General features: G+C 50.2%; 1 protein-coding gene across 5 annotated transcripts; it reads left to right on the plus strand.

The window, feature by feature from the left end:
• Positions 1 to 1,049: 1,049 nt before the first annotated feature.
• C12H1orf159 (chromosome 12 C1orf159 homolog) lies at positions 1,050 to 26,030 on the plus strand. Of its 5 annotated transcripts, none has more exons than XM_069544895.1 (10): positions 1,050 to 1,197; positions 16,915 to 17,021; positions 17,114 to 17,202; positions 18,724 to 18,799; positions 20,920 to 21,006; positions 21,319 to 21,384; positions 22,838 to 22,972; positions 23,610 to 23,635; positions 23,740 to 23,770; positions 24,856 to 26,030. In XM_069544895.1, exons 3-10 carry the CDS (start codon positions 17,131 to 17,133, stop codon positions 24,951 to 24,953), a joined length of 591 nt encoding a protein of 196 aa, XP_069400996.1. In that variant the 5' UTR covers positions 1,050 to 1,197; positions 16,915 to 17,021; positions 17,114 to 17,130; the 3' UTR covers positions 24,954 to 26,030. The 5 variants fall into 5 exon arrangements, with proteins under 5 accessions (XP_069400996.1, XP_069400999.1, XP_069400998.1 ...); XM_069544897.1 differs by lacking the exon at positions 1,050 to 1,197 and adding an exon at positions 1,659 to 1,881; XM_069544896.1 differs by lacking the exon at positions 1,050 to 1,197 and adding an exon at positions 14,769 to 15,718.
• The last annotated feature ends 1,154 nt before the right edge of the window (positions 26,031 to 27,184 follow it).

Consider the following 27,184-nt stretch of genomic DNA (forward strand, 5'->3'; position numbering starts at 1 on the left):
CTGGACATGGAAAAACAGACTGGTTCCAAATTGGGAAAGGAGTATGTCAAGACTATATATTGTCACCCTGATTATTTAACTTATATGCAGAATACATCATGTGAAATGCCAGTCTAGATGAAGCACAGGCTGGAATCAAGATTGCTGGGGGAAATAGCAATAACCTCAGATATGCAGATGACTCCACCCTTATAGCAGAAAGTGAAGAGGAACTAAAGAGCCTCTTGATGAACGTGAAAGAGGAGAGTGAAAAAGCTGGCTTAAAACTCAACATTCAGAAAACTAAGATCATGGCATACGGTCCCATCACTTCATGGCAAATAGATGGAGAAACAATGGAAACAGAAACTATTTTTTCGGGCTCCAAAATCACTGCAGATGGTGATTGCAGCCATGAAATTAAAAGATGCTTTCTCCTTGGAAGAAAAGCTATGACCAACCTAGACAGCCATTAAAAAGCAGAGACATTACTTTGCTAACTAAGGTCCGTCTAGTCAAGGCTATGTTTTTCCACTAGTCATGTATGGATGTGAGTTGGACTATAAAGAGAGCTGAGCGCCGAAGAATTGATGCTTTTGAACTGTGGTGTTGGAGAAGGCCCTTGAGAGTCCCTTGGACTGCAAGGAGACCCAAACAGTCCATCCTAAAAGGAAATCAGTCCTGAATATTCATTGGAAGGACTGATGCTGAAACTGAAACTCCAATCCTTTGGCCACTTGATGTGAAGAACTGACTCACTGGAAAAGACCCTGATGCTGGGAAAGACTGAAGGCAGGAGGAGAAGGGGATGACAGAGGATGAGATGGTTCGATGGCATCACCGACTTGATGGACATGAGTTTGAGTAAGCTCCGGGAGTTGGTGATGGATAGAGAAGCCTGGCGTGCTGCAGTCCATGGGGTCGTAAAGAGTCGGACTCGACTGAACGACCGAACCGAAATGAACAGACCTGATCCAGGCCCTAGACTACACTTCCCATATCGCTCTGCGTGCAACTTTAGATCTCGCGAGAACTCTGGGCCGTCACCCACTTGACTGGGCGGTTTTACCGTGGACCGCTGGGAGGTGTAGTTTTGGGCTGGGAGCCACGCTCCCTGGCGCTCTGGCTCGGGTGGCGGGGAGACTACAAGTCCCAGGGGGCACAACGCGACCGCCTGGAGGGCGGGGGGTACGAAAGAGGAACTCGAAGGGCGCGGGGGTGAGTGAGGGGCCGGCGGGGGGGCGGTGCGGGCGCGCGGGGGCGGGCCAGGGGCTGGGGCAGCCTTCAGGGTGCGGCCCCCAGGCAAGGCTGCAGTGGCGGGGTGGGGCGGTGGCGCGGGGTCCGGCCGCTTTGCTCCTCCGCGTTCCGCGTCCCGGTCACCGGCTCCGGACGCCTGAGCCGCGCGGAAGGGCCAGCGAGTGGGTTTATCGCCCTAGATTGTCCACTGTGGCTCAGCAGGGTCTGTGTGCGTTGTCATCAGGACGATTTAATTGACGCTTAGTTTCCGTTTATTTGATACCGGGGTTCGGACGCGCGTCTCACTGCGTTTCAAGGCGCAGCGTTCGGGGTAACGCGCTCCTCGGAGGTTCCCGAGCGCCCAGGTGGCCCTTTTGTCCTGTTCCGGGGTCCCCGTGCCTGCGAGGGTAGAGCTGGGTCCCATCCTTCTCCGCTCCTCCCAGCACCCCCACAGCAGTCTGTGTTAGCCGGAATCTGAACCGCCACAGTGATCTCACCAGCTCCTCGGAGGAAATAAAACCTGGGTTTTCCGGAAAGTTTCTCCTGGCACATGCGCGCCCCACCCCGCCCCGGGCGCTCCTCCCAAAGGCGGAGCGGCCGCGCCTCCAAGGGTCACCGGCACCCGGAGGGCGCTGCCGCCTCTCCTGTATTGCCCAGTTCCGCGAGGTAAGCTGTGATTTGTCCGGTAATTCACCTGAAGAACGCCCTCTGGTCACCGCATCACTGAGAATTCTGCGTCCCCAAGACCAAGGACCCCTTCCAGCGAGTCTCCAGGGGTCCTCCGGCAGCACCGTCTCGGCGCTGCTGAGGCCACAGAGCGTGTGAGCAGCCTGGAGTGTTTTCTGTACAGCTGTCAGATCGATAACTGCGCTGATGATCCTCCATGAGCGCGGGGGGATTTTCGGAACGGGCAGCATGTGAGCGAGGAGTCTGTGTTCTCATTCTGTCCCGAGAGCCAAGTTCCGCCTCGGCGCTCTTTGCTTGCTGAGACGCTGATGAGCGGTGGCCTCGCTGAGGAGCTGGAGATCCAGTGGGAGAAGCAAAAGCAAAGATCAGCAACGTGAACTTTGAAGCAGTTGGCCCCCTGCCCCTCTCGGTTCTCCAGCCACAGCCGCGGGGAAGGTTGGCGAAGCGTGCATTCCCACCGTGATCTCCCGGGCAGGGCCTCCTGTTGGAAAGGCGTTCGTGAGGTTTTCTGGCCAGCACCCAACCCCAGTTGATTGTTGTTGTTTTTCCGTAGCTCAGTAATAGCCGACTGTTTGTAATCCCATGAACTGCAGCACACCAGACTTCTCTGTCCATCACTGTCTCCCTGAGTTTGCTCAAACACGTTTCCATTAAGTCAGTGATGCCATCCAACCATCTCATCCTCTGTTGCCCCCTTCTCTTGCCCTCAGCTTTTCCCAGCATCAGGAAATTGATGGGCCAGAATAATTCCCCCCTGGATACCTGAAGTGTTGCTGCTGCTGCTAAGTCGCTTCAGTTGTGTCCGACTCTGTACGACCCCATAGACGGCAGCCCACCAGGCTTCCCCTTCCCTGGGATTCTCCAGGCAAGAACACTGGAGTGGGTTGTGTTACTTGTTCAGAAATCACAGTGACTTCTTCCTTGAAACCAATTCCTTTAAGGAAAAATGAGTTGTGAAAGAAAACATGGTACAATTTAAATTCTCACCAAATTTTTAATTACCTTGAATAAGTTTTTGTACCCAATTCCTTAGCTTTTTGGCTAAGATTTTCAAAATTGAAAATGAATTGCAATCATTTAGTTTATGATTAAGTATAATTCACATAAGTGAGGTGCATAGATTCAGTTTGACCAATTTTGACAAATGTATACAGCTGTGTAGCTGGCACATCGTGGTGATAGAGGGCGCTTCTGTCATCCCTAAAGCTTCCCTCGGGTTGTGTCCTCTGGATCGGCGGGTGGAAGCCCTGATCCCCATGTGTTGGTGTCTACAGCTGGGCCCTTGGGGGTGCTCAGGGTAAGGTGGGGCCCACGAGGGGATCAATACACTAGCAACAGGAGGAACACAGTTGCTCGCACACCAAGGAAGGGCCTGGAGGATCTTGAGAAAGAAGCCTTCTGCAGTCCAGAAAGGGCCTCACCAGACCCAGATCTGCCAGCACCCAGATCTTGGGCCTCCCAGACCCAGTTCTGTGAGGAGCAGCACCTTGTCTACTCTGCCCTGGGCTGACTGAGACTTCCTAAGCCTTCCCAGACCCACCTCCCAGAAGCAGGCACAGTTCTGACTTCTGCCACATTCCTTTGTGGTGCCATGTTAGACCTTGTGGTCTGTGGAGCGGCCTTGGTTGTCCTCAGCATGATACCTGTCCCTGGAGGGCACTTGGGTGGGTTCCTGGCATTGCCTTGGGTGACAGAATTGTGCACATTCTTCCATGTCTGTTCTGTGGGCATGAGACTGCTGTGTGGGCCTGGTGGGCAGAGGTGTTTGCTTGTGTCTTCCGTTTGCATGTGCTTGAACATCGATGCTGGACCTGTTGCACCCACTCAAGGCATCTAAGCAGGTCCTTTAGGTCTCTGGATACAAGCCGAGACAGGTGTGTGTGTGTGTGTGTATATATATATGCTCAGTCATGTCTCCAACTCTTTATGATCTCATGGACTGTAGCCTGCCAGGCTCCTCCATCCATGGGATTTTCCAGGCAAGAGTACTGGAGTGGGGTGCCATTGCCTTCTCCGGGGAAGCCCTGGCTCAGTCGATAAAGAATCTGTCTATATTGCAGGAGACTGGGGTTTAATACAGATAGATAGATATTACTGTCCATTGTTTGAACTTGCATATTCGCATTATTGTGTCTTTTTAAAATTAACTTAAAATCTTTTGGAGTAGTTTTAGATTTACAGAAAAGTTGCAAACTGAGGCACATTTGTGAAAGCTAAAACACGATAGCGCTCTGTTACTGTTTCTAGGCTTTGGGTCACATGCTGCCCCAGGGTCCTCTTTCTGCCCTGGATCCCATGACAGCTATGAGGAGGAGGACTCAGGTGTTTGTAGCATGTCCCTGATTTGGGGTTTGTCTGCTGTGTTTTCTTCTGGTTGGATAGGGGTTGTGGATTTTTGGAAAGAGGACCCCAGAAGTGAGGTGGCCCTCTTGTCACATCACATCAGGGCAGCTGACGTTTGCACGACATCATGGGGGTGTTGGCCTGGTCACCTGGCTCAGGTGGTGTCTGCCAAGGAGAGTTGCTCCTTGTCCTGTTCTCCAGTCTCTTTGGCAGCCATGCAGGGAGAGGCAGCCCACCCTACTGGGGGTGGGAGCTAAGCTCAGGGAAGACCCACCGTGTGGTCTGGAATTCCATGAGGAGGACGGACTTGTGGGTGTGTGTCTGCACTCTGGAGGGGACCCAGCTCTGTGCTGTTTGTCTGGCTGCTCACCTGTTCCAGCCTTGACCACCAGGACGTCATCAACCCCTAGCTGCTACTTTTAAGAACTTCCCTTTCTCACACTGCCAGCCACTCCGGCTTCTCTCCCTCTTGTAGTGTCCTGCCACAGTTCTCCAGGGAGCGCTAGTTCATTTCATTGGAGAGTGGGATTTAGAGACCAGGAACCAGGCAGTGGGTGTGGGCATTGCTGCTGGGGTCATTGCTTGTAGTCCTCTTAGCAGATAGGTAAGTATATACCTGTTCACCTGTGTGTCTGTAACCTGTAATCTGTAACGAAAGTGCTTATGTGTAACCTTCTCACCACCATTGCCATCATTTTCTTATTTGTCCCACCCCAATGTATTTAGAAAGCAGTTTCAGAATTGTTCACCGATACACCTCCCCACCTTGAGAAACAAAATTATCAACTTGAGTACAATGTTTTATATGCTGTTTCTTCTTATCACTGGTCTTAACAATTTCCAAAGAGTATTTTCCAAACACTCTCATCCTGTCCCCTCCTGTGTGTTAGTGTCATACGTTGTGATGCAGTTAGATTCGGTGGCCACAGTCTGCTTTCCGTCCTGACATCCCTGGTGGGTGGTGTTGATTTTTTTGCGTATATTAAAGTATACTCTATGATATAACTATCTGTGGGTTTTGGCAAATGCATAGAGTGTATATCCACCATAACGGTGTATTTTAATGAGCGAAAGTGTTTAATATTGTTGAAGTTCATTTTATCAGTTTTTCTTTTTTGGTTCATGCTTTCGGTGTTCTATTTAAAAGTCTTTGCCTAACCAAAAATCAAGGGCTTCCTAGGTGGTGCTCATGGTAAAGAACCTGCCTGCCGATATAGGTAGACAGAAGAGACGTGGGTGCGATCCCTGGGTCAGGAAGATCCCCTGGAGGAGAGCATGGCAACCCACTCTAGTATTCTTGCCTGGAGAATCCCATGGACAGAGCAGCCTGGCAGGCTGTAGTCCATATGGGTCACACAGAGTCAGACACAGCTGAAGCGACTGAGCATGCACGCACACAACCAAAAGTCACAAAGATAATTTCCTGTAATTTCTTGTAGAAAGTTAATAGATTCAGTTTTGTGTTTAGGTCTGTGTTGTTCAGTTGCTGAGTTGTGTCCAACTCTTTGTGACTGCAAAAACCAGTTTGGACTGAAGGCCAAAAACCAGGCCTTCCTGTCCTTCACCATCTCCCAGAGCTTGCCCAAACTATGTTCATTGAGTCGGTGATGCCATCCAACCATCTCATCCTCTGTGGTCCCCTTCTCCTCCTGCCTTCAGTCTTTCCCAGCATCAGGGTCTCTTCCAGTGAGTTGGCTCTTCACATCAGGTGGTCTGTGAGCCGTCTCTAATTAATTTTTCGTATGCTGTGAGCCTAGTTTCACCTTTTTTGGCTGCGGTAGGTTTTCGTTTGGAGGCAGGCTTTCCTAGTTGTGGCAAGCAGGATGCGCGAGCTTCTCATTGCAGTGGTGGAGCACAGGCTCTAGGGGCTGCAAGCTTCAGTAGTGGCTTGTGGGTTCTAGAGTGCACGCTCCATAGTGTGATAATGGGACCAGAGATTGAACCTGTGTCTTCAGCACTGGCAGGCGGATTTTTAACTACAGGACCACCAAGGAAGTCCTAGGTTCACTTTTTATTCCATGTGAGTAACCAGCTGTCCAGCATCATTTGTTGAAAAAATTTTCCTTTCCCCATTGAATTGCTTTGGCACCTTGTCACAAATCATTTGATTGTTTTTGTGAGGGTCAGTTTCTGTTACACTAATCTCTGTTCATCAGTCCACACTGTCTTGTGACAGTTCCTCAGAAAAAGCCTGCTGTAATTTTGCTTGGGATTATATAAAATATTGGATCAATTTGGGGAGAATTAATCTTAATAATATTGAGTCTTCCAGTTCATTTACATGGATTAATGGAGATATCACACATATATATGTGTGTGTGTGTGCGCCTATATATGTATATATGTATATACACCATTATAGTATATCTTTCCATTACTTGGATCTTGAACTTCTCTCAGCAGTATTTTGTAGTTTTCTGTGTACAGCTCTTACACATTTTTAAATTAAATTTATTCCCACCAATAGATTGTTTTTGGATGCTATTGTGAATGATATTAATATTTATTAAGTTTCATTTTCCAGTCACTTGTTGCCAGTGTATAGAAATAACAATTGATTTTGCATTTTCACTTTATATTCTTGGAACATTGCTGAATTCACCTACAAATCATAGCAGGTTTTTAAAATTTCCTAGGATTTCCCATATGAACAATCATGCTGTGAGCACAGAGGCAGGATCACTCCTGTTTCTAATCCTTGTGGCTTCTGCTTTGTTTTCTGTCGTTACTGCTCTGGCTTGAGCCACGGGCAGTGTTGACAAGACCTGCAGAGGCTGAGTGTCCTCGGCCTCGTCTCCGTCAGCCTGTCTTGAGCTGTGGGTTGTTTGGGGATGTCTTTCTTCATGCTGAGGGTATCTCCTTCTGTTTTCAGTTTATTGAGTGTTACTATGAATGGGCCTGAAATTTTGTCAAATGCTTGTTTTGCATCTGCTAAAATGGTTATATTTAGTAGAACCCCTTTATTCTGTTAAAGTGGTTGATTGCTGGTTTTGATGTAAAGTCAATCTTATGTTCCTGGAAGAAACTTGTTTGGTCGTGTTTTGTCACCTTTCATTATTTGTTGAATGCAGGCATGCAGTTTGCTAATGTTTTGTTAAGAGTTTGGGGATCTGTGTTCATGAGGGATGTTAGTCTGCTTTTTTTCCCCTTGTGATGTTTTTGTCTTTTTTCTGTCTGGTTTTGCTGGTCTGGGTCTGAGTCCTGCTTGCTGGGCTTATAACCGAGTTGGAACAGATGCCTTCCCCTCTGCTTTCTGAAGGGCTTTGTGTTGTATAGGCATTAATTCTTCCTTAATTACTTGATAGACTTCACCATTGAAGCCATCTGGGTTCATTGCTTTTTTTGTGGGAAGTTTTAATGTTATTAATTCAGTTTCTTTTTTTAAAAAACATATTTATTTATTTTTGGCTGTGCTCAGTCTTTGTTGCTGCTCATGGGCTTTCTCTAGTTGTGGCAAGCGGTGGCTGCTGTGTCGCTGCAGAGCAAGGGCTTCTCGGTGTGGTGGCTTCTCCTGTTGGAGAGCATGGGCTCTAGGCTTGCAGGCCCAGTAGTTGCGGTGCACGGGCTCAATTGCTCCGCGGCATGTGGGCTCTTCCCAGACAGAGATTGGACCGGTGTTCCTTGCATTGCAAGGTGAGTTCTTAACCACTGGACCACCAGAAAAGCTCCCAATTTCTTTAATGTATATAAGAGATTGTTCAGATTTTCTTCTTCATCTGTCTTATTTTTGTTAATTTGTGTATTTAAATAAATTTGCTCATTTCCTCTAAGTTGTTGAATATATTGGCTTTAAATTGTTTATAAGATTGACTGATGGTCCCATCAGGTTTGTAGTATTTGTAGTGATGCCTGTCTGCTTTTTAATTTCTATGTAGATAATTCACATTGATTTTTTTATTATTCTTGCTAGAGGTTTATCAATTTCATTAATCTTTTCAAAGAACCAACTTTTGACTTGGCTTATTTTCTCTAACTTTTGTTCATTTTTCGTTTCATTCATTTCTACTCTTGTTATTTCCCTTCATCTGCCTTATATGGTTTAATTCAGTCGTCTTTTTCTGTCTTAGATGGAAGCATAGATCGATGATTTTACATTTGTCTTTTCTTATACAGACATTAAAACCCACAAATTTCTTTCTAAGCACTGCTTAGTTCCCTACACAAAATCTGATAGATTGCACTTTATCTTTTTGTTAAAAATACTTGAAATTTTCTTGTGTTTGATCCATGAGTGATTTAGAAGTCTATTGTTTCATTTACAAATATTTGGAGATTTTCTGAGTATCTTTAGTTATTGATTTATCATTATACTTAGAAAATATATTCTGTATGATTTTTACCCTTTGAGTTTGTTGACACTTGTCTTATGGTCTAGCATATGGTCTGTTAGTGAATATTTTGTTTCCACTTAAGAATGTGTATTATACTTTTGTTGAGTGTCATATTCTATACTTGTGAGTTAAGTTGAATCAGTTGATATATCCTTTTTCTCTTTTTCTCTGTCTACTCGTCCAATCAGTTATTGAAAGAGGGATATTAAAGTTTCCGATCACAGTTGTGGATCTTTTTCCTTTTAGTTCTGTCAGCTTCATGTATTTGGAAGGTTTTATTGAGTGCGTACAAATCAGTACAAGAAGATTCATTTATCTTCTTGATGAATTTCCTGTGTTATTGTTGTGAAAGGTCCCTCTCTTCTCTAAGACAGTTATCTTCTTGAAGTCTGCTTTGTCTGGTATCAGTATATAGGCATGAGTGTTTTATGCTCAGTAATTGTATAGACTATCTTTTCCATCTTGTGCTTTCAATATTCTGTGTCTTTATGTTTCAAGCTTGTTTCTTTTTTTAAAATATTTGCTTCTTTTTAAATTTTATTTATTTTTAAATGAAACAAAGATGAATAGTTTTAATGATAAAAAGTACAGTTCACAAAGAAGATAGACATCATAAAACCATTTGACATGTAACAACAAAGGAACAAAGATACATAAAGCAAAAATCAGAAGAAATATAAGGGAAAAAAATATAATCATAGTGAGACATATTAACATTTCTCTGAGAATCTTTTATCAAGTGCAGAAAAAAGAATAGGAGCATCTTGAATGATGTCATTAATAATTTAAATATAGATTTCTACTTACTTTAATTTATATTAATCTTATATCCTACATAAAATATTTAAAATTTTGTATATCATACGTTATTAGATGTCCATAGGACATTTAGAAAAACTGGCAAAAAGATAAACATTACTAAATTTCAAAATGTAGAATTCTTTTTTTGTGTGATTCAGTTATACATAAACATATTATTTTTTATATTTTCTATTGTAGGTTATTACAAGATATTGACAATAATTCCTCATGCTGTACAGCAAACCTTTGTTGCTTGTCACATATCTATTTTTAAAATTAGAAACCTAGCAGTCTATTCATACTAAGTTAAGTGGAATGAAACTGTCATAATTATTTTTAGTTAGGCAAAAATTCATAAGTTTTCTAGAATATGTATATTATGCATATTATTTATATATATCTATACAAGAGTCAAACTTGTTTCTTATAAAGCACATATCATTTGGTCTTGCTTTTTTATTCAATCTGACAATCTCTATTTAAAAAAATAACTTTAATAACTATCATTTGTGAGGCACTTTATATGTATTATGTATTTTCATTTTTTGTAGATATTTTATTGCAGTAAAATATACATAATATGAAATTTACCATTTTAAAGTCTGTGGCCTATAACGTTAAGAATTTTTATGATATTGTACAACACTTACCACCATCTGCCTCTAGAACTTTCCATCTTCCCAAATTGAAACTCTATCCCCATTGAACACTAACTCCCATCCCTCTTGCCCAGCCCCTGGCACCCACCCTCCTACTTTTTGTCTCTATGGATTTGATGACCCTGGTGACCTCATATAAGTGGAATCATACATTATTTGTCCTCTTGTGACTGGCTTATTTCACTTTTTATTATGTCACCCATGTTACAGCATGTATCAGAATTTCCTTCTGTATAAGGCTGAATAATATTCCATTGTATGGATGGCCCACATTTTGTTTATTTATTCATTGATGGATATCTAGGTTGTTTCTACCCTTTTTGTGTATGTGTGGCTATTGTGAATAATGCTGCTGTGGACACCAGTGTAAGACCCTGTTTTTTATTTTTTTTGAGTGTATAATCACAAGTGTAATTGCTGGATCATATGGTAATTCTGTGTTTTATTTGAGAAACTGCCCTGCCCTTTTCTACAGCAGCTGCACCACTTAACATTTCCCCCAGCAACAGAAAAGGTGGTGGAAATTTCTCCACATTCGTTTTTTCTGGGTTTTTTTGATAGCAGCCGTCCTCATGGTTGTGTAGTAGTATATTTGCTGCATTTCCCTAGGGGTTAGTAGTGTCAATCTCTACTTTTTGATGGGGTATTTAGTCCATTTACAGTTAGTACAATTATTAAAATGTTTGGGTTTAAGTCTACCACCTTCATGTTTGATTTCCGTTTTTCCATCTGTTTCTCTATTCCTCCTTTCCTGGAATCCAGATTTTTAAAAATTTTGTTTGATCTTTATTGACTTTTTAGTTCTGCCCTTTTATGTTACTTTTTTAGGGGTTCCTGTAGACATTTATTTTGTCATGGTTTACCTTAAAAATTAATCCTATACTTCACAAACAATGTGAGATCTGTATACAGAGGGTCCCAGTGACCACCTTCTACTTCTTGTACTCTTGGAGGCATGTTTTACTTGTGCTAGAAGATCCTACAACACAATTTTTATCTTTAGCTAATATTCTTTAAAAATAGAGGTGTATTATATTTAATTTTTAAAGTCTCAGATGCCTTTGTTTACTACATTGAGAATTTCTGAGTCCAGTGGCTAAGACTGTGCTCCCCCTGCCGAGGGCCTGGGATCGATCCCTGGTCAGGGAATTAAAATTCTACAAGTCTCTCTGTGCAGCCAAAATTAAAAAGGGAGAATTTCTGTAGAACTGCACATGCTGAATGTATTAGTTGAATGTTGTAAAACAAGCAGTGCCCACTGGCTTCAGGAGAAACCTTTGGACCCCAAGTCAGTGTGGTGGGTAGATAGATGCTCTGGCACCAGGCCTGGCTGGTCCTCACCCTGCCATGTATTCGCCATGTGGTCTTGTGCAAGCCCATTTTCCACTCTTTAAAAGGAGTCTATTGTACGCATTGTTGGAAGGTCGAATGGGTCGATATGAGTGAAGAACTCAGAGTGGTGGTTGGCACACAGCAGGTACTGTATGGTTGCTGTTCTTGCTGTGGTTACACACATCCGTTGGAGATCCAGGATCTGCAGCAAAAAGAGACTGCGACAAATCTCTAAGTTGTGAAAATACATATCATAGGAGAATAAACCTCAGATGATTAATTTGATCATCCTTCGGGGAATGTTTTAGAGATGAAAGGGGCTACTAAAGTAACGTTCAGTGTAACTTACTATTTTAAATTAATCTTTTTGCAACTGGAGTCACGCTCTTAAACGAGAATAGTGTTTGGGCATCCATCCCCTGTTTGTTTCCCTGGGGCTGACTCCTGCCCAGTGGAGACAAGACCATCGTGGCCCAGCAGTTCTCTCCATGAGCCCTGCTGCTGACCAGGGGCAGCACGTCGGAAACAGCCTCTGTGCCCACCGTTGGGTTTTTGAATTAAAAAACCATGCAGTGCAGTTAGTTGTTCCCAGGGTAGAAGAATTAGCTCCAACAAAGCGACTCTCCCTCAGGTGGCAGTTATCAACCAAGAACAAGCTATGGGGAGCAGCTGCCTGAGGACACCTGAGAAGGGACACGGCAGGCAGGCTCTGAGGGCAGCTTAAACTTAGAGGAAGTGGCAGGTCCAGAGTGTGTTTCCTGTTTGTACGTCCTAACTTTGAGGGCAGTGCAGTCGCAGCGGTGGTGTGGGGTGGTTAGAACTCTGGTGGAAAGACCGCAGTCTTACTTGTTAGACAGGGGGAGGAACTGGGCAGATGCAGCTGCTTCAGAGTAAGAAAATTCCCAGAAAAAGGAATTCCGCAAATAAATTCTGCTCCGATTTCTGGCTAAGCCCTGAACCAGGCACACACAGGGCAGGTGGGAAGCCACCTCAACCAAGAGTGAGGCCACTGCTTATCGCAGCATTGATGGTGACGGTTTCCTTTTTGAATCTAATGAAATTAATTACCTACTAAATCATAACCATAAACTCTCTTCCCTTGCTTCCCTTGTAGCTCTGTAAAGAATCAGCCTGCACTGCAGTAGACCCAGGCTTGATTCCTGGGTTAGGAAGATCCCCTGGAGAAGGAAATGGCAACCCGCTCCAGTATTCTTGCCTGGAGAATCCCATGAACAGAGGAGCCTGGCAGGCTACAGTCCATGGGGTCGTAAGAGTCAGACACGACTTAGCGACTAAACCACTACCACCAAATCATAAACCATTCCTCTCTCCAGAGGAATATAATTGAATTCAGAGTCTCTGCAACATAACAGATTGCAGAGTCTTTGCAATCCAAAGTTACTCCACATACAAAGAGCTGGGGTGCTGTGAACCATCCTCAAGGGAAAATACAGTCAACAGACTGTCATCATGTAATGACTCAGGTGTTGGGTGATCAGAAAGCACTTCAAAGCCAACGGAGTAACTGTGTTCAGTGACGTAAAGGAAAAGACACTCCTAGTGAACAAAAACATAGGAAATCTCAGCAGAGGGATAGAAGATGTTTTTTAAAACCAGCCAAATGGAAATTTAGAATTGAAAAATATAACACTTGAAATAAAACATTCACTGAATGGGCATAATAGACTGGAAAGGACAAGAAGTAGTCAGATGGGGGAAAGCAAGAGGAGCCTTAGGGACTCAGAGGGCAGTGACAAGTGTGAAATGCACAGTGACTGTGGAGCCCAGAGGGGAGGCAAGAGGCACGGTGGGGCAGGAGAAGTGCTTGACGAACAGACTCTCCCGATTAAAGAAGCTCAGGGAGTCTCAAACTGGGTGAATATGACTACCGCCGGCACCTGGGCACATCATTTTTAAGTTACTGAACACTTTAAGCTTCACTTTAAAAATCTTGAAAGCAGCCAGAGAAAAACAACAGATTACACACACACAGTGCTACAAACACTGGGAACTTATCACATAAGGCCAGTGGAGTGCTGGAGGAAAGATAGTCAGCCTCCCAGCCGCATGTGCTAAATACAGATATTTTCAGAAAAAGGGAAGCTGATAGAATTTGTTGCCATCATCTGTATATTGTCAGAAATGCTAAAGGAAGTTTTTCCTGGCTGAAGGTAAATGATATGAGAGTGAAACTCAGATCTTTATGCGAGTGATGAGCATCAAAAAGAGTAAATATCTGGGGGAACGTCTTCTTTAAAGTATGTATTTAGGGACTTCCCTGGCAGTCCAGTGATTAAGATTCCACACTGCGTATGTAGGGAGCACTAGCTCAATGCCAGATCGGATAACTAAGATCCTGCATGCCGCATGACTCCCCCCCCCCAAAAAAAAAAAAAACGTGCAATATGTATTTAAAGAAAAAAACCAGAACGTGTCTTGAGTTTGTAATGCATGCAGGTGAAATACGCATGATGGCCATCATATGAAGCCACGGGTGAGGGGTCCACGGACCTGCAGGTTCTGCCTTGGCGTGTCGTGCTGCAGTGTTCTAAGCAGGCTGTGAAATGGGGTCAGAGCAACAACCATGAAATTATGCAGAGAACCATAACTAAAGAAGATAAATTGAAAGGGAACTTAAAAAAAATCCAAATAATATGAAAGAATGCAGAAAAGAGGGAAGTAAAACACTGGAGAGATGAGCAGAAAACAAAACAGTAGCCTTAAACCCAGCCATAGTGTCATTATACACTTGCCAAAGCCCAGCATCAAAAGTGACCCTGTTCTAAACATGGACTTGAGGCAAGAGTGATGTGCCCATGTAGGTTCATCAGAGTACTTCCCTGGGGCAGGATGTTAATAGTGGAAGAGGCTCTGCTTATGTGGGGGCAGCAGATGTATGAAACTCTCTTACTTCCTGCTTAGTTTAGCGATGAGCCCAAAACTGTTCTTAAAAAAATAATCTTTTAGGTATTAAGACAAAGGAACAAGTAGAAAACAAATAATAAAATGGTAGACCTGAGTCTAACCACAGTGATATTTACATTAAATATTAATGGACTAAACTCTCCAGTTACAAGTTAGAAATGATAAAATGGGTAATAAGCAAGACCCTATGACATGCTGTCTATGAGAGATTCACTTTAAACATAAAAATCACAAGCTGAAAATAAGTGGATGCAAAACGTGTATGTATACAAATAGCACAAGAAGGCTGGAGTGGTTGTACTAATATCAGGTAAAGTAGGTTCAAGATAAGGAGTATTACCAAAGAGAACCGGAAAATTCTAGTGATAAAGAGGTGGTTTCATCAGAAAAACATATCAGTTACAAATGTACCCAATAAAGGGAATAATAAGCAATTCCGCAATCATAGGCAATTTTAACATCTTTCTCTCACCAGTTGTTAGAACAAAAGACCTAAAGAAATCAGTGAAGACATAGAGGGTCTGAACAGTGCTCCTGGAATCTTGACCTGAGTGGTGTTTATAGAGCCACACCCATCAGAAGCAGAACACAGATTCCTTCTAGTGCATGTTCTCTAGCATAGACCAAATGCTGTGCCCTGAAACAAGCTTCCAGGAAAAGTAAAGAAGTAAAAGCTGCATTTATTTGCATAGGACATGATTATTTATATAGAAGATGCTAAGAAATCTGAAAAAGTCCTTAGGATGGAAAAAAGCAAGAACCATTAGAGAAAAAACCCGCAGTTAATTTTATGAAAATGAAACATTTGTTCTTCTAAAGAGACCCATAAGAAAATGAAAAGACAAGTCACAGAATGGGAGAAATGTCTGCAGTACACATACCCGGCAAAGGACATGTGAAGAGCTAGCACATAATAATAGAAAGATAACTCAGCCGAACACGGTGGCCCAGAGAAATGAACAGACTCATCACAAGAGATGTAAGGTGTGTGAGCGGCCCACAAGCAGGACAGAGGTGCTGACCATATCTAGTTACAGAAACACAGATGGGAACAGAGAACCACCGCCCACCTGCCAGTGTGTGATCACGACCTGGTGTGGCCAGAGCAGGTGAGGCGCTCAGAGCTGCAGGGGCTGCATGTGGAGCCATGGCCGGAGAACAGCTGGGCATTAGCTTCCCAGAGTTACCTTGACCCAGTGCTTCCAGATGTTGACCCAAGAAAGAAGGCAAGTGACCATGCAGGAACAGGCCCAAGAATGTCTCCGGCAGTGTTAGCCAAAATGTGGAAATAGCCATGTGGCAATTGGCAGGCAGTGGGCAGGGGAAGCGTCCTTACAGTGGATGCCACTGAGTCACAAGAGGGCAAAGTACAGAGGAATTCAAAGATCCCCGCGGCCATGCTGATGGGCAGGAGCCCAACCCAAGGTGCGTGGATGGTGTGGTCTTTTCCCCTGAAATTCCAAGAGACACAGTCCACATGTAGTGGTGGGGTCTGAGGAGGGACAGTGTGGTGTGCACACTATCAGTGGTGTCTGTTAAGCAGATGGAGGTGTCGGCTGAGCTGATTCCTGAATCAAAGTTGGCAGCGTGTGACACCAGTAGTTGCCACCGAGGGGACTTCACATCCCAGAAAGGGGCTGGTGCCCCAAGGAAGAGCTGGTGTTTTTAATGAGGGTACTTGACTCCAGACTGGGGGAGCGCCATCTGCTCCATCAGCCTGGACTGAACCCAGCACAGAGCAAGCAACAGGACAGACCCCAGCCTGGGACCCCTGGGCCCTGGGCCAGTGGACGGAGCCGCTCGTCATCCCCCAGGCCCAAGTGCGCTCTTTGGGACACACCCTCCCTTGAACCTGAGCTCGTCTTCCTCATGCACAGCTTCCTCCTACAGCTGTTTTTATTAAGAGAGAAGTCTTTTTAGAAGTGACTTTTGTGTGTTTGGGACAGATTATAATTGTGGTTCCCACCTTGCAGAAATTGATTAAAAATCCAACTAACGTTTACTTCCAGGGTCGTGCAGGCTAGTGTGTTTCCCTGGTTACTCTAGAGATGTGGCAGCATGAGCACTAAATCACCTGGGCGGTCTCGTTTCGAGTGGTTTCCATGTTAGGAAGTTTACTTGAGGCCGGTGATCCTATTTCGTCTGTTTGCTCTCTGGACCCACTGCCCATCAGAAGCTCTTGCCCTGGACTCCCTGTGCCGTCACCCAGCTGGAGGTTGCTCACACACCCTTCTGTGATGACGGCAGGTGGGCAGCTCATGTTCCTCTGACCGGCCTGGCCCTTCAGAGGCACACCCACCGCCGGGCAGTTCTATCTCTGGGTGAAAATGCTGGAAATTGAATTCGAGTCTTACGAGGACAGGATGAAGTGGCGGGTAGAATGGCCTCCTCCCCTGACCCCTCCACTCAGGTTCAGCCTCCCTTCTGGGAAGACCCAGTGCATGGGCGGTGGAAAGCCAGTGGGAGGGAGTGAGTCTGTCGGATCCTGATTCGGGCGGGCTGAGCCCTAGGGGCTCCTGAAGGGAAGTCTGATTGCACCCTGAGCCCCAAGGCCAAGGCCCAGACGTGTTTGGCTGTGCTTGACCAGCAGCAGGGCCTCACCTGTCCACCTGGATTTGCAGGCTGGGCTCCAGGGTTGTGACACTCTGGAGCCAGCAACCTACCCCCTGACTGCTGATCAAGGGTGGCAAGGGCCTGAATGTCTGCAGCCCACGTCCAAGAGGGCCAGGTAAGTGTCCTCTGCCCCACCCCACCTCCCTCAACCATGCCCTGCACTGGCAGGTGGCACCTGTGGCCACACAGCACCCCTCTCTCTCACAGAGCCTGCACTCCGGGACATGGCACTCCGGCGTGCTGTCTTCCTGGCTGGCCTCCTGGTGGAAGTTGCTAGCAGAGCCTCAGGAACTGCGGTAAGCACCTGTCATGTGGACAGTGGGCCCTTCACCAGAGGGTCTTGCCCTTCCACCTGTGGGCGCCACCCTTGTCCCAGCCCCAGAGACACTGACTGTACACCCTATAGGGTTGGGGCTTGTGACTCTGGGTGGGCAGCTGACACATGGGCCTACCCATGGCCCCTGCTCCTCTCTGCCTGCTAGACCCTCCTTTCCCGCTGCCCAGCTGGACCTCTTCTTGGAACTGAAATGGGGTCTCCACACAGCTGCCCACTGGCACTGGCCAGAGCTAGTGGGATGGACAGAGATGCCCGCTCCAGGCTCAGCTTGGCCAGTTGACAACTACCAAGTCAGTGACAGGTGTGCTGAGTGGTGGTTCCTGGAGGTGCCTGGCCACGTCTACACACACCCGGCTGCCCGTCTCCAGGATGGTGGGCCTTCCAGCTGCTCTGCCTCAGCTGGGTTGGGTGGGACAGGACAGCTGAGCCTCCCTTCTCAGGCTTGGCCTGGCCCCCATGGCACCCTCCATTTCTTGGCCACCCTTTGGCGCTCCTTGCCAGTCCTGGGCCGGGTCTTGGGAAACCTGGGTAAACACGGAGCAGAGCTGCCTGGAACACCCTCTCGAGGCACCTCTAACCATCTGGTCTGTGAATGAAGCACCCGCACCACCCACTCCTGCATGTGGGCCTGGCCAGCGTGTTTGCCCCGAAGTGCTGCCTGGGGCAAACTTTTCCTCTGTGGGGGCCAAGCTGGAACCCCCCCAGGGGGTGTCTGTAGAATTGCAGGAGCATCACTGAGGTGTCCAGGACTGTGAGCTGTTTGGTCGGGAGCAAGGGGCAGACACGTCATGAGAGCCACCCAGGCCTCTCACCAGGGAGGCCACGGAAGCCTGGGTTTATCTTCCTGAGTCACCACAGTCCAGAAACACATGTGCTTGCTTTCTTAGCAGATTCGTTTTTTGATTTTCAAAGCCACCAGCTGCAAGTGTTGACTAATAACTTCATGTTTGAAATGCCTGCCCTGTGCCTGCCTGTAGCTCACAAGGCGAGAGGTAGCAGCTCTGCCCCCGATCCCAGAGATCCCTGAGAAAGAGTGGCGTGGAGGCCCTGAGGGAGGGTGACATGGAGGGCTCGAGGGAGGGCAGCGGGCAGCGGAGGAGAGGTCCATCCCTGCCCACTAGGCTGCTCCAGCGCCCCCCGACAGGCTCTCTGGGTCAGCCCGAGGGAGTCTCCTTCCTGCTGTTGGGAGTCTGGGTGCTGGGGAGAGTGCCCCAGCAGGTCCCAACCAGACACCTCAGTTGTTGATTCAATCTCCAAACGCTTGCCAGACAGCAAGTACTGTCCCAGGAAGAGTCTGTGCGGTATGATCGTGTGTCCTGACCTCGCTCTAGGTCAGCAGGTGCAGTCCCCAGATGCTGACTACAGGAGGCTGGGCCCTGGGTGTAGGGGTGAGCTCTCTGGGAGCCCCTGTGGATACCACCCTGGGCCTGGCCCACACATGCCACCTGGCCACAGAAGCTCATCACTGTCTCCCCTCTAGGGTCAGCAGCCTGAGTGCTGTGTGGATGCGGGAGACATCAATGCCACCTGCCCAGGCACTAGCCTGTGTGGCCCAGGTGAGCTTTGGTGTGAACCAGCCTAGACGGCCTGGGGAAGGAGGGGCTGGGGTGTGGGCAGAGGCAGCAGGGTTGATGGGGCCTCATCTTGAGAGTTGGGGCAGAACCCCAGGAGGACACAGTGACCTCGTCCTGGGAGGGAGGGGCAGGCAAGACTGCCTGTTCCCCGCAGCGAGTTTCAGCTGGGTTGAGACAAGCTGACGTAAGATAGGAGCAGCAAAGTACACAAATGTGTGAAGTTTTACACACATTTTGACTCAGGAGAAAATGAAGCCCCAAACAAGTGGCAGAACCTCAGTGCTAACACATCAAATTGAATGAGGAGGTGATTGTGGGCAAGGGACTGAGACACGGGCAGCTGAAGGGGATCGAGGGGGATGGTGACAAGGCCCCTGAGTCCTGTCTCCTCATGGTTGGGGGAAAGGGGCAGCTCTCATGGGGTTTGTTTCCTACTTCTGGAAAGAAAAGGAAGGTCAGAGCACCCTTCTGGCACCTGCTGTTTTTCATTGCCTCACCTCAAAACAGTCTCTGTCCTGAAGTGGTGACATATTCTGGTTTCCTTCAGTCCCCACTTGAACCTTTACCTTCAGATAGTGTCACAAACTGAAAGCCAAGTTGGTAGCCATGGAGAGATTTGGGTTAGAAGTTGTGCGACAGGAGGTCAGCAAAAGGGAAAGAAAGCAGATGGAACCAGGCAATCACTGGCTCCCACGCTGTGCTGACCATCAGCCCTGGGACAGGCCATCCCATAGACCACGTCAGAAAGAGAGTTGCGGGTGGGCTCCATCCGCAGTGAGGCCTCTGCACGTGGGCAGCAGGTGGGGGCAGCATGATAATCCTTGATACAGCCCGATTTTCTCTGGAACTTTCCAGAAGGCCCGCATGGCAGCAGGTTGCCATGACCTGTTGAGTTGACTGCCAACTAGGTGAAGGTCACATCCGTTTGCAGGGCTTTGGGAAAAGGCAGTTTTGGTTCTTGGTGATTCCAAGTCAGCAGGTGGGCAAGAGGCAGAAACGTTAGTTTGGAGAGTCAGAGCCAGACTCGGGGAACCGGGGATTTCAGGATCCAGGCCAGTTTATGGGGGCTGGACCTCAAGGTCGAAGAGCAGGACTGGAGTCTGCTGTCCATCAGCCAGACCAGTCTGCTACTGAAAGATCACTTCTCTCTACAGCTACCCCTTTCCACCAGAGGAAATCACAGTGACACAAACTGTCTTTAAAATAAGTCTATCCTCTTTAAATTGGGCCTGATTAAGAAGTTTAGCCAAAGCAGCGATTGACACATAGGCTCTTCTGAAGTCTACTTTGCTGGCCTCTTCACAGAGACTCTCAGGTGGGACTTCTGAAGGCCTCTCGAATCCAGGAAGCCTAGCCAAGGACTCACCTCCAGACCTCACCTTAGTATCTTTAGGTTGGGGTGAATTCCCCCTTCCTGAGTCCCCATGTGCCAAGGTTCCTGGCCTTTCTGGGCAGTGACCTTCCTTACTCACTGGGAAAGGCGGAGAGCCAGTGAGCCAGGCCCTGGGCCCTTTTCCAGGTGCTATAATGCTCCATAAAGCCAACCTTTGTTCCTTAAGTCTGGTCACTAGTCCTGCCCTGCACACACAGCCCAGGGCCTCCTCGTGGTCAGCCACCCTGGTAGTTTTGCCAAGGAGCCCAGTTACCTTAGGGCTGGCCAAGGGAGCCCTCGAGAGTATTGCTGCCTTGGTGACAGGTCTGTGCCCAGGACCCCACATTCCTAGGCCTCCTTGAGATGCCTCCCTGAGGTCTGCCCTTCCCAAGAAATGGCAAGTGAAGGAAAAAGAGTCCACCTGCTTCAGAAGAGAAGCCCAGTTCTTACAAGAAATGAAGGCTTATTCCTAATACTTGTAGATTCCATTCTTGTAGAAGCCGTTTCCGAGACGTCCAGTAAGGGGCCCGTGGGGATCCCCAGGCAAGAAAAGGCAAGCTGTGGTTCCTGTGGAGGGGCTTCTTTTTCTGAAGTCCATCCAAACTTCCAGAATGGGTGAACTAGTGTTCTGGAATAAACGTAGTTTTACAAATGCAAAGCATAGCACTCCCTGAAGGCAGCCAGCTGGCATGGCTGTGCTTCGACCTGCATCCTCTGTTCCCTGGCACAGGCTGCTACGGGCGCCCGGCCGAGGATGGGAGCGTCAGCTGCATCCAGTGCAGGAACGGAACCCACAACAGCTCCGAGTGCAGAGGCCGTATGTCCTTCTGCCCCTCCTCCCCACCCCATCCTCCGGCCTGCTTCTCACCAGGGGCCCACACCTCCAAGTTCTGGAGGAAAGGGTGGGGATCCAGGTTGTTGTCCCCCATCCTGGGCCACTGTCCCCCCATGGGTACCCCAGGAGTCCCCTCCCTGAGTCCTTATGTCCCTCAGAGCAGCTGTGGGGCAGGGGCTGCTCTGCCTCCACAGCCACCTCCCTTTCTCATTTCCGGGCCACAGTTGCATTTGGGCTGCATCTCTGGCTCCCTGGGGGTCCTCCAGCAGCACTGACCGCTGTGCTCCCCCACAGTTGCCGGCCGAGGTGCACAGTTCCCTGTGAACAAGAGCACAGGGATGCCTGGGCGGCAGAATGTCGGTAAGTTTCTCAGCTCACCACACCAGTTCTGGGGAGATGCAGGGCACCATCAGAGCCGTTTCCAGCGCAGACCCAGTCACCCATGCTGGCCTCGGCAGGGCCATGTCTACAGTCAAGGGCAGATTCCACCCCAGCCAAGAGCTCTGCACAGGATCCCGCTCTGCTCACAGAGCAGAGCCCATGGTCTGGAGGCTTTATCAGCTTTGAAGTCAGGGTCTGGGGTTGATTCAAAAGGGTGGGTGTGGCTGGGGTCACTTGGCATGGGCCCCCGCATGCCTCTGAACAGGCCGCATGTCTTAACCTTTTGCCTTGCTCATAGCCACCACCCCGCCCAAGCCCCTCAGTCCCTGGGAGCCCAAGACGTATGGTTCTCCATGATGGGAGGACATCCTGAGAAACCCCAGCCCTGTCCCTGGGGGCTCCTCTAGGACGTAGGTCTCTGAGGAGACTACAGACACTGTAGGCAGAGAGAAGGGCCCACCATGCCACCTGGTCCTCAGGGCAGACACAGGAGCCACCTGGGCACTCTGGGCCCCAGCCGACTCCTGCTGCCAGGCGTCCCATTGTACCTGACACACCTGCGGAGCCACAGAGTGGCCAGGCCACGGGGGTGTGGTACTCAGGCCACCCGAGGCCACTGCAGTCAGGGAGCAGGACTTGCCCTGGGCCTGAGGTTGATTCAAGAGGATAAGTGAGGCCACCTCCTCTTCTGAGGTGTTGGGGTCATGATGGGGGTTATGATCGTCCAGACCCTGGTCCTTCAGCAGAGGACATGTTGACCTGGACCAATGGTTCAGGCCTTCCCTGTGAGTCTCAGAACCAGAAGCAAGTAGCCTTGTGCTGCTGTGGGCTGAACAACAGTGTTAGGGCAGTTGGGCACAGACAGCGCCCACCTCTTGTGATATGGGGCTGGGCCCTGCAGCAGAGGGTGGTAGGTAAGGCCCATGCAGTCCAGTGTTGAGCCCCTTTCCTTTGTGGCAAATCTAGGCCAGTTTAGCTGGAAGTCGTCCCTCCTGAGGCTCCAGTGTGGCTGTAGCTGGCCTCCTGTCTACATGGCAGGGTCAGAAGGGCGCTTGCCACAGGCTTCTGAACACAGAGTCCCCCTGCTCGGCATCAGTGTGCTGGCTGTCCTGATCCTGTGGAGGTGGAGATGGCTGGTGTCCTGGTGCTGGGAAAGCCACCCAGGTGACAGCCAACAGGCTGCAGTGAGGCGAGCCAGGGTACATCCTTGTGCCAGAGCTGTGGGGCCCTGAGTGGGTGCCAAGTGATGAGGAGGAGATGGGGAGCTTGGGCTGGGGACACTGGACCTCTCGACAGCCCACCCCCTCAGAACTCCCCAGCTGACACCTGGGGAGTCAGCTGAGTGCAGGGGAGGCCCACACCTCTGCATGCAGGACCCTCAGCCCTGCGGGAACCCAGGTGTGCACACGACCAGCCCTCACCTTGCTTGCAGGGGGCCCTCAGGTGGCCGCCTCCCTCTTCCTGGGGACATTTCTCATCAGCTCGGGCCTCATCCTCTCTGTGGCTGCATTCTTCTACCTCAAGCGAGCCAGCAAGCTGCCCAAGGTCTTCTATGGAAGAAACAGAGGTACCCCCTCCTGCCAGGGGTCCCAGGGGAACAGCATGGGGCAGGGCCAAGATGCTGGTGTCTGGGGGCAAAGCTCCATCTCAGGCAGCCTGGAGGGGACTGGGTTGTCACATGGCTCTTGTGTCAGGATGGGGGGGCACGCCCTGGGAATGCTCTGTGTGGATGTCATGGGGTCTCAGTGTGAAGGGTGACAGTGGCAGACACTCTGCAGACTGGCTTGTCTGCTCCATGGCAGGATGCTGGGGAGGGGAGGGGGCGGCTTGATTCAAGGCGATGAGGGGGCACCATCCCAAGTTCAGGGGCAGGCTGAGGGCACCCACAGGCACAGGAGTGGGGACTGGAGTGAGCCTGGATCCGGGGACCCTCTGCAGGCTTGTGGATCCCCAAGCGGAGGGATACACGGACACCTGCCTAGGCTGAGAGGACCCCTGTCCAGGCTGATGACCCCTCAATACCTGTTTAGGCTGAGGGGACCCTTCCTAAGCTGAGGCTCCCCCAGGCTATGCCCCCCCAGGCTGAGGGACCCCCACAGGCTGAGGGCTCCCAAAGCTGAGGCTCCCTTAGGCTACGCGCCACCCCCCACCCCAGGCTGAGGCAGCTCTGTGGCCTCCAGGTGACACCTGTGCTCTCCCTGCAGCTCCCGCCCTGCAGCCTGGCGAAGCCGTAAGTACCCAGTGGGCAGGCGGAGGCCCTGTGTCTGTACATGTCCATCTGGGCTGGTGGTCGTCCTGCCCACAGTTTTTACTGTGCCTTTTCCTCTTTTCAAGGCCGTGATGATTCCCCCACCTCAGTCCTCAGGTACGTCAGCTCCTCCTACCCCACATCCTATTGGGTGCCTTGTCTCTGGTGAGAATTTCCCTTTTATTCCTCAGATGCTCAATGTGTCAAGGATTCCCAACATGGATCCAGAGTCACCTCTGCCACCCTCTGCCTTTCTCCAGGACCCAGCTCTGCCCGAGCCAGGAGCTGGTGGCTCTCACCAGCTCTCCCATGGCCCCTCCAGAGTGACGGGCACTTTAGTTTGACTGTGTCAGTTGTGTCACGGTTGATGCCATGAGTAGAGAGGTCGCAGCCACAAGCCACAGAGCAGGCGTCAGCCTCTTCCTTCCCAGACTGTTCCTGCCACCATGCAGAGATCTGGAGTGGGGACAGGTGGGGACGTCCTCCTTTGGGGGACAGAGAAGCTACTCTGTCAAGGCTAGATCTGCTCTGTCTGGTGAAACACACACCTCATTTCTCCTGAGCGGCGTCGTGTCCAAGCACAGGTGCCTGCGTTGTCTCCTGTGATGGCCATAACAAAGTCTGCAAATCGGGGCTTGAGAGGACAGAAGTGTCTTCTCTCACAGTCCTGGAGGCCAGAAGTCAGAAGTCCAGGTGTGGGCAGAGCCGTTCCTTCCAGAGCCCCGGGGGTGGATCCCTCCTGCCTCTTCTGGCCTCTGGGATTGCAGGTGTCCCTGGGCTCGTGGCCCTCTGGCCACTGCCCACCTTCCACTGGCTTCTCCCCTCTGGGTTTCCCGCTCTCTGCCTCCCTATCATGAGGACAGTGGTCGCTGGATTTAGGGCCCATCAGATAATCACATCTGCCAAGACCATTTCTCCAAGTGAGGTCACATTCCCAGCTTCTGGGCCTTAGGATGGGTACACTGCAGGGGGCCACCGTCTACCCTATAGCATATCATGACCTGTACCTTTGTGTTTCAGGAGAGCCAGACCCTTGCCCTGGCCAAGGGGCTCCAGGTTTCCAGGAGTTGGAGCTCAGTGGGCTTCCTCTCCCATTCCCCTGTGGCTGCCCACCCCCACTCCCATGAGCCCCAGGGAAGCCCGCTGCCCTCCTGCCACGTCAGGCCCTGCTCTGACCCCACTTGTCTCTGACTCTATTTCAGTGAGGAAGCCGCGCTACGTCCGGCGTGAGCGGCCCTTGGACAGAGATGTAGGCCCCACCACTGTCTCCTCTGTGGAGGCCCGAGTGAGCAACGTCTGACCCTGGGGTCCACCCGCAACTCCACATACCGCAGAAGAGGGGCCCCCATGCACAAAGGCTGGGCGCTGCCCAGCGAGGCCTCGGGATGGGCTCAGACATGGCCCTGGCTTGGCTCGTCTGATTCCAGCCACATGTGCAGGGGGAGCCGCCCACCTGCAGGCCTTCCTCACCGCACATGGCACTCAGTATGACCAACCCGGGGCATCACTCCAGCCTCTGCCCTTGAGCCCAGGTGGGGAGCCAGGCACATGGGGTCTGGGCCCCACGGGAGAGACAGCCTGCAGGACTCCAGATGCTCCTCTGCCCTGGAGTCCATGGTGAGCAGATTCCTTGCATCCTCTCTGAGAGCAGTAAGGCCCAGGCCTTTGAGGTTCCAGCTGCGTCCACATGGAGGTGGTACAGGCCTGGGGACCGCTCAGGCACCACAGGCTGTGCTGCATTGCTGCCCAGTCCCAGGAGCTGCAGGACCGAGCTGCTTGGCTTCCTGCTAACTCCTGTCTGTGTTTAAGCAGAAACGCATTTTGTACAGAAGTCCAAGAGGCATGCTGCCCTCATCTGAGCCCTGCCTGGGCCCCAGGCGCTACAGGTCCTCATCTACCTGGGGATGGAAACTGGCCTGAAACTGCTGGAGGTCAAGGTTCCCCAGGGACGTGTCCACCCAGGGCCACATTTACCTGTGACTGCTGCCTGGAAGCCTGGACTAGCTCATCACGCCAGCCTCCCAAGGACCTCACTGGCTGGCCGTCCTGTCTGGCTGCCCCCACCCTGAGGCACCAGCCAAGGTTCCCATGGAGACAGGAGTGTTGGGGCACCCGCTGCATGCGGGTGGAGTGTGGCCTGGCCTCCCCAGAATCTCTATTGGGACTGCTGTCTCCTCCTTCAGGATCTGGTCTGAGTCTGTGCCGCCCGAGGCAGGGCCTGTGTGGCCAGCCTCCCAACTTCTGCACCGTGATTCCCACTGGAGCCTTTGCAGTTTCTGGACGTGAGCTTGGTCACCAGGACATGAGTGGATGACTGGCTGGTGTCCATGAGCGGCAGCCACCTGAAATTAGCGTCAATAAACCACTCAGGCCTTTCTTACTGCCCCAGGGTTCCCTATTCCTCAGCAAGGAGGAAGCCTCTCACGGGAGATGGGGAGCCCCTGACGAGGACCCAGACCCCATCCTGCAGGCAGCCCCCAGCCCTGCGGATGTTAGCCATGGGCGAAGGGGGCTTGTCCCAAGTGGCCTCATGTGAGTAGGAGATCGCAGTGGCCCCCAGTTGTCAGGACGGAGATAGGGAAGCGTGTGGGTGCCTCTTAGGGAGGTTTTTCTGTGAAGAGACCGTGCCTGTGCAGACACGACAACCATGGGGCACCCGTGGTGCCTGGCTTACAGCCCCAGGAGGAAGTTACACATGGGCACAGAGTGGAGGCCAGCATCAGCTGTCATGTTTGGGAGGCGAGGATGAGTGGGTGACCCTTGGAGGGGCTGGTGAGCACAGGGATGTTTGCCAACTGGTGGCTTCATCCCAGGCATCCTAGCCGGTCGTCAGGACAGAGCGGGGGCAGGGCAGAGAGCCTGGACCATCTGGTCTGAGGTTTGCAGCCATTGGGCACCCCCCCGGGGGGTGTCTGTGTGGCCCTGGGCCTGAGCATGTGGGAGTGCGTCAGCGTACCAGGGCTTGGGGGAGGCTCCACCCTCTTCTGGGGACAGTGGCCCGGAACCACCTGCCTCCGCAGCCGACAGCCTTGGAGGGCTGTGGGGTTCCCATGGAGTTCCTGTGGATGCAAGATGATCCTTGGCTTCCCCTGGGAACCTCAGAGCCGCCTCTTCTCTAATGTTCCTGGCCCTGTAGCCCCCAGCCTCAGCTTTGCTCCACCCCTGGCTGCTGCTGCTGCTGTCACTTAAGTCGTGTCCGACTCTGTGTGACCCCAGAGATGGCAGCCCACCAGGCGCCCCTGTCCCTGGGATTCTCCAGGCAAGAACACTGGAGTGGGTTGCCATTTCCTTCAATGCATGAAAGTGAAAAGTGAAAGTGAAGTCGCTCAGTCGTATCTGACTCTTAGTGACCCCATGGACTGCAGCCTACCAGGCTCCTCCGCCCATGGGATTTTCCAGGCAAGAGTACTGGAGTGGGTTGCCATTGCCTTCTCTGCCACCCCTGGCAGCAACACTCAACTCTGAATTTGACCCTGCAGCCCTCTGCCCCCACACTTGAGATGCTGCCCCTGACCTTCCAGGCCTCTTGTA

This window comes from Ovis canadensis, chromosome 12, assembly GCF_042477335.2.
Source record: "Ovis canadensis isolate MfBH-ARS-UI-01 breed Bighorn chromosome 12, ARS-UI_OviCan_v2, whole genome shotgun sequence".
NCBI lineage: Eukaryota > Metazoa > Chordata > Mammalia > Artiodactyla > Bovidae > Ovis > Ovis canadensis.

Excerpts from the sequence above, each read along its gene's own strand:
- C12H1orf159 (XM_069544895.1), top strand. The coding sequence starts at position 17,131 with ATGGCACTCCGGCGTGCTGTCTTCCTGGCTGGCCTCCTGGTGGAAGTT. Across the intron at positions 21,385-22,837 it reads GCCTGGGCGGCAGAATGTCG|GGGGCCCTCAGGTGGCCGCC; the intron begins GTAAGTTTCTCA and ends CCTTGCTTGCAG. Across the intron at positions 22,973-23,609 it reads CTTCTATGGAAGAAACAGAG|CTCCCGCCCTGCAGCCTGGC; the intron begins GTACCCCCTCCT and ends CTCTCCCTGCAG.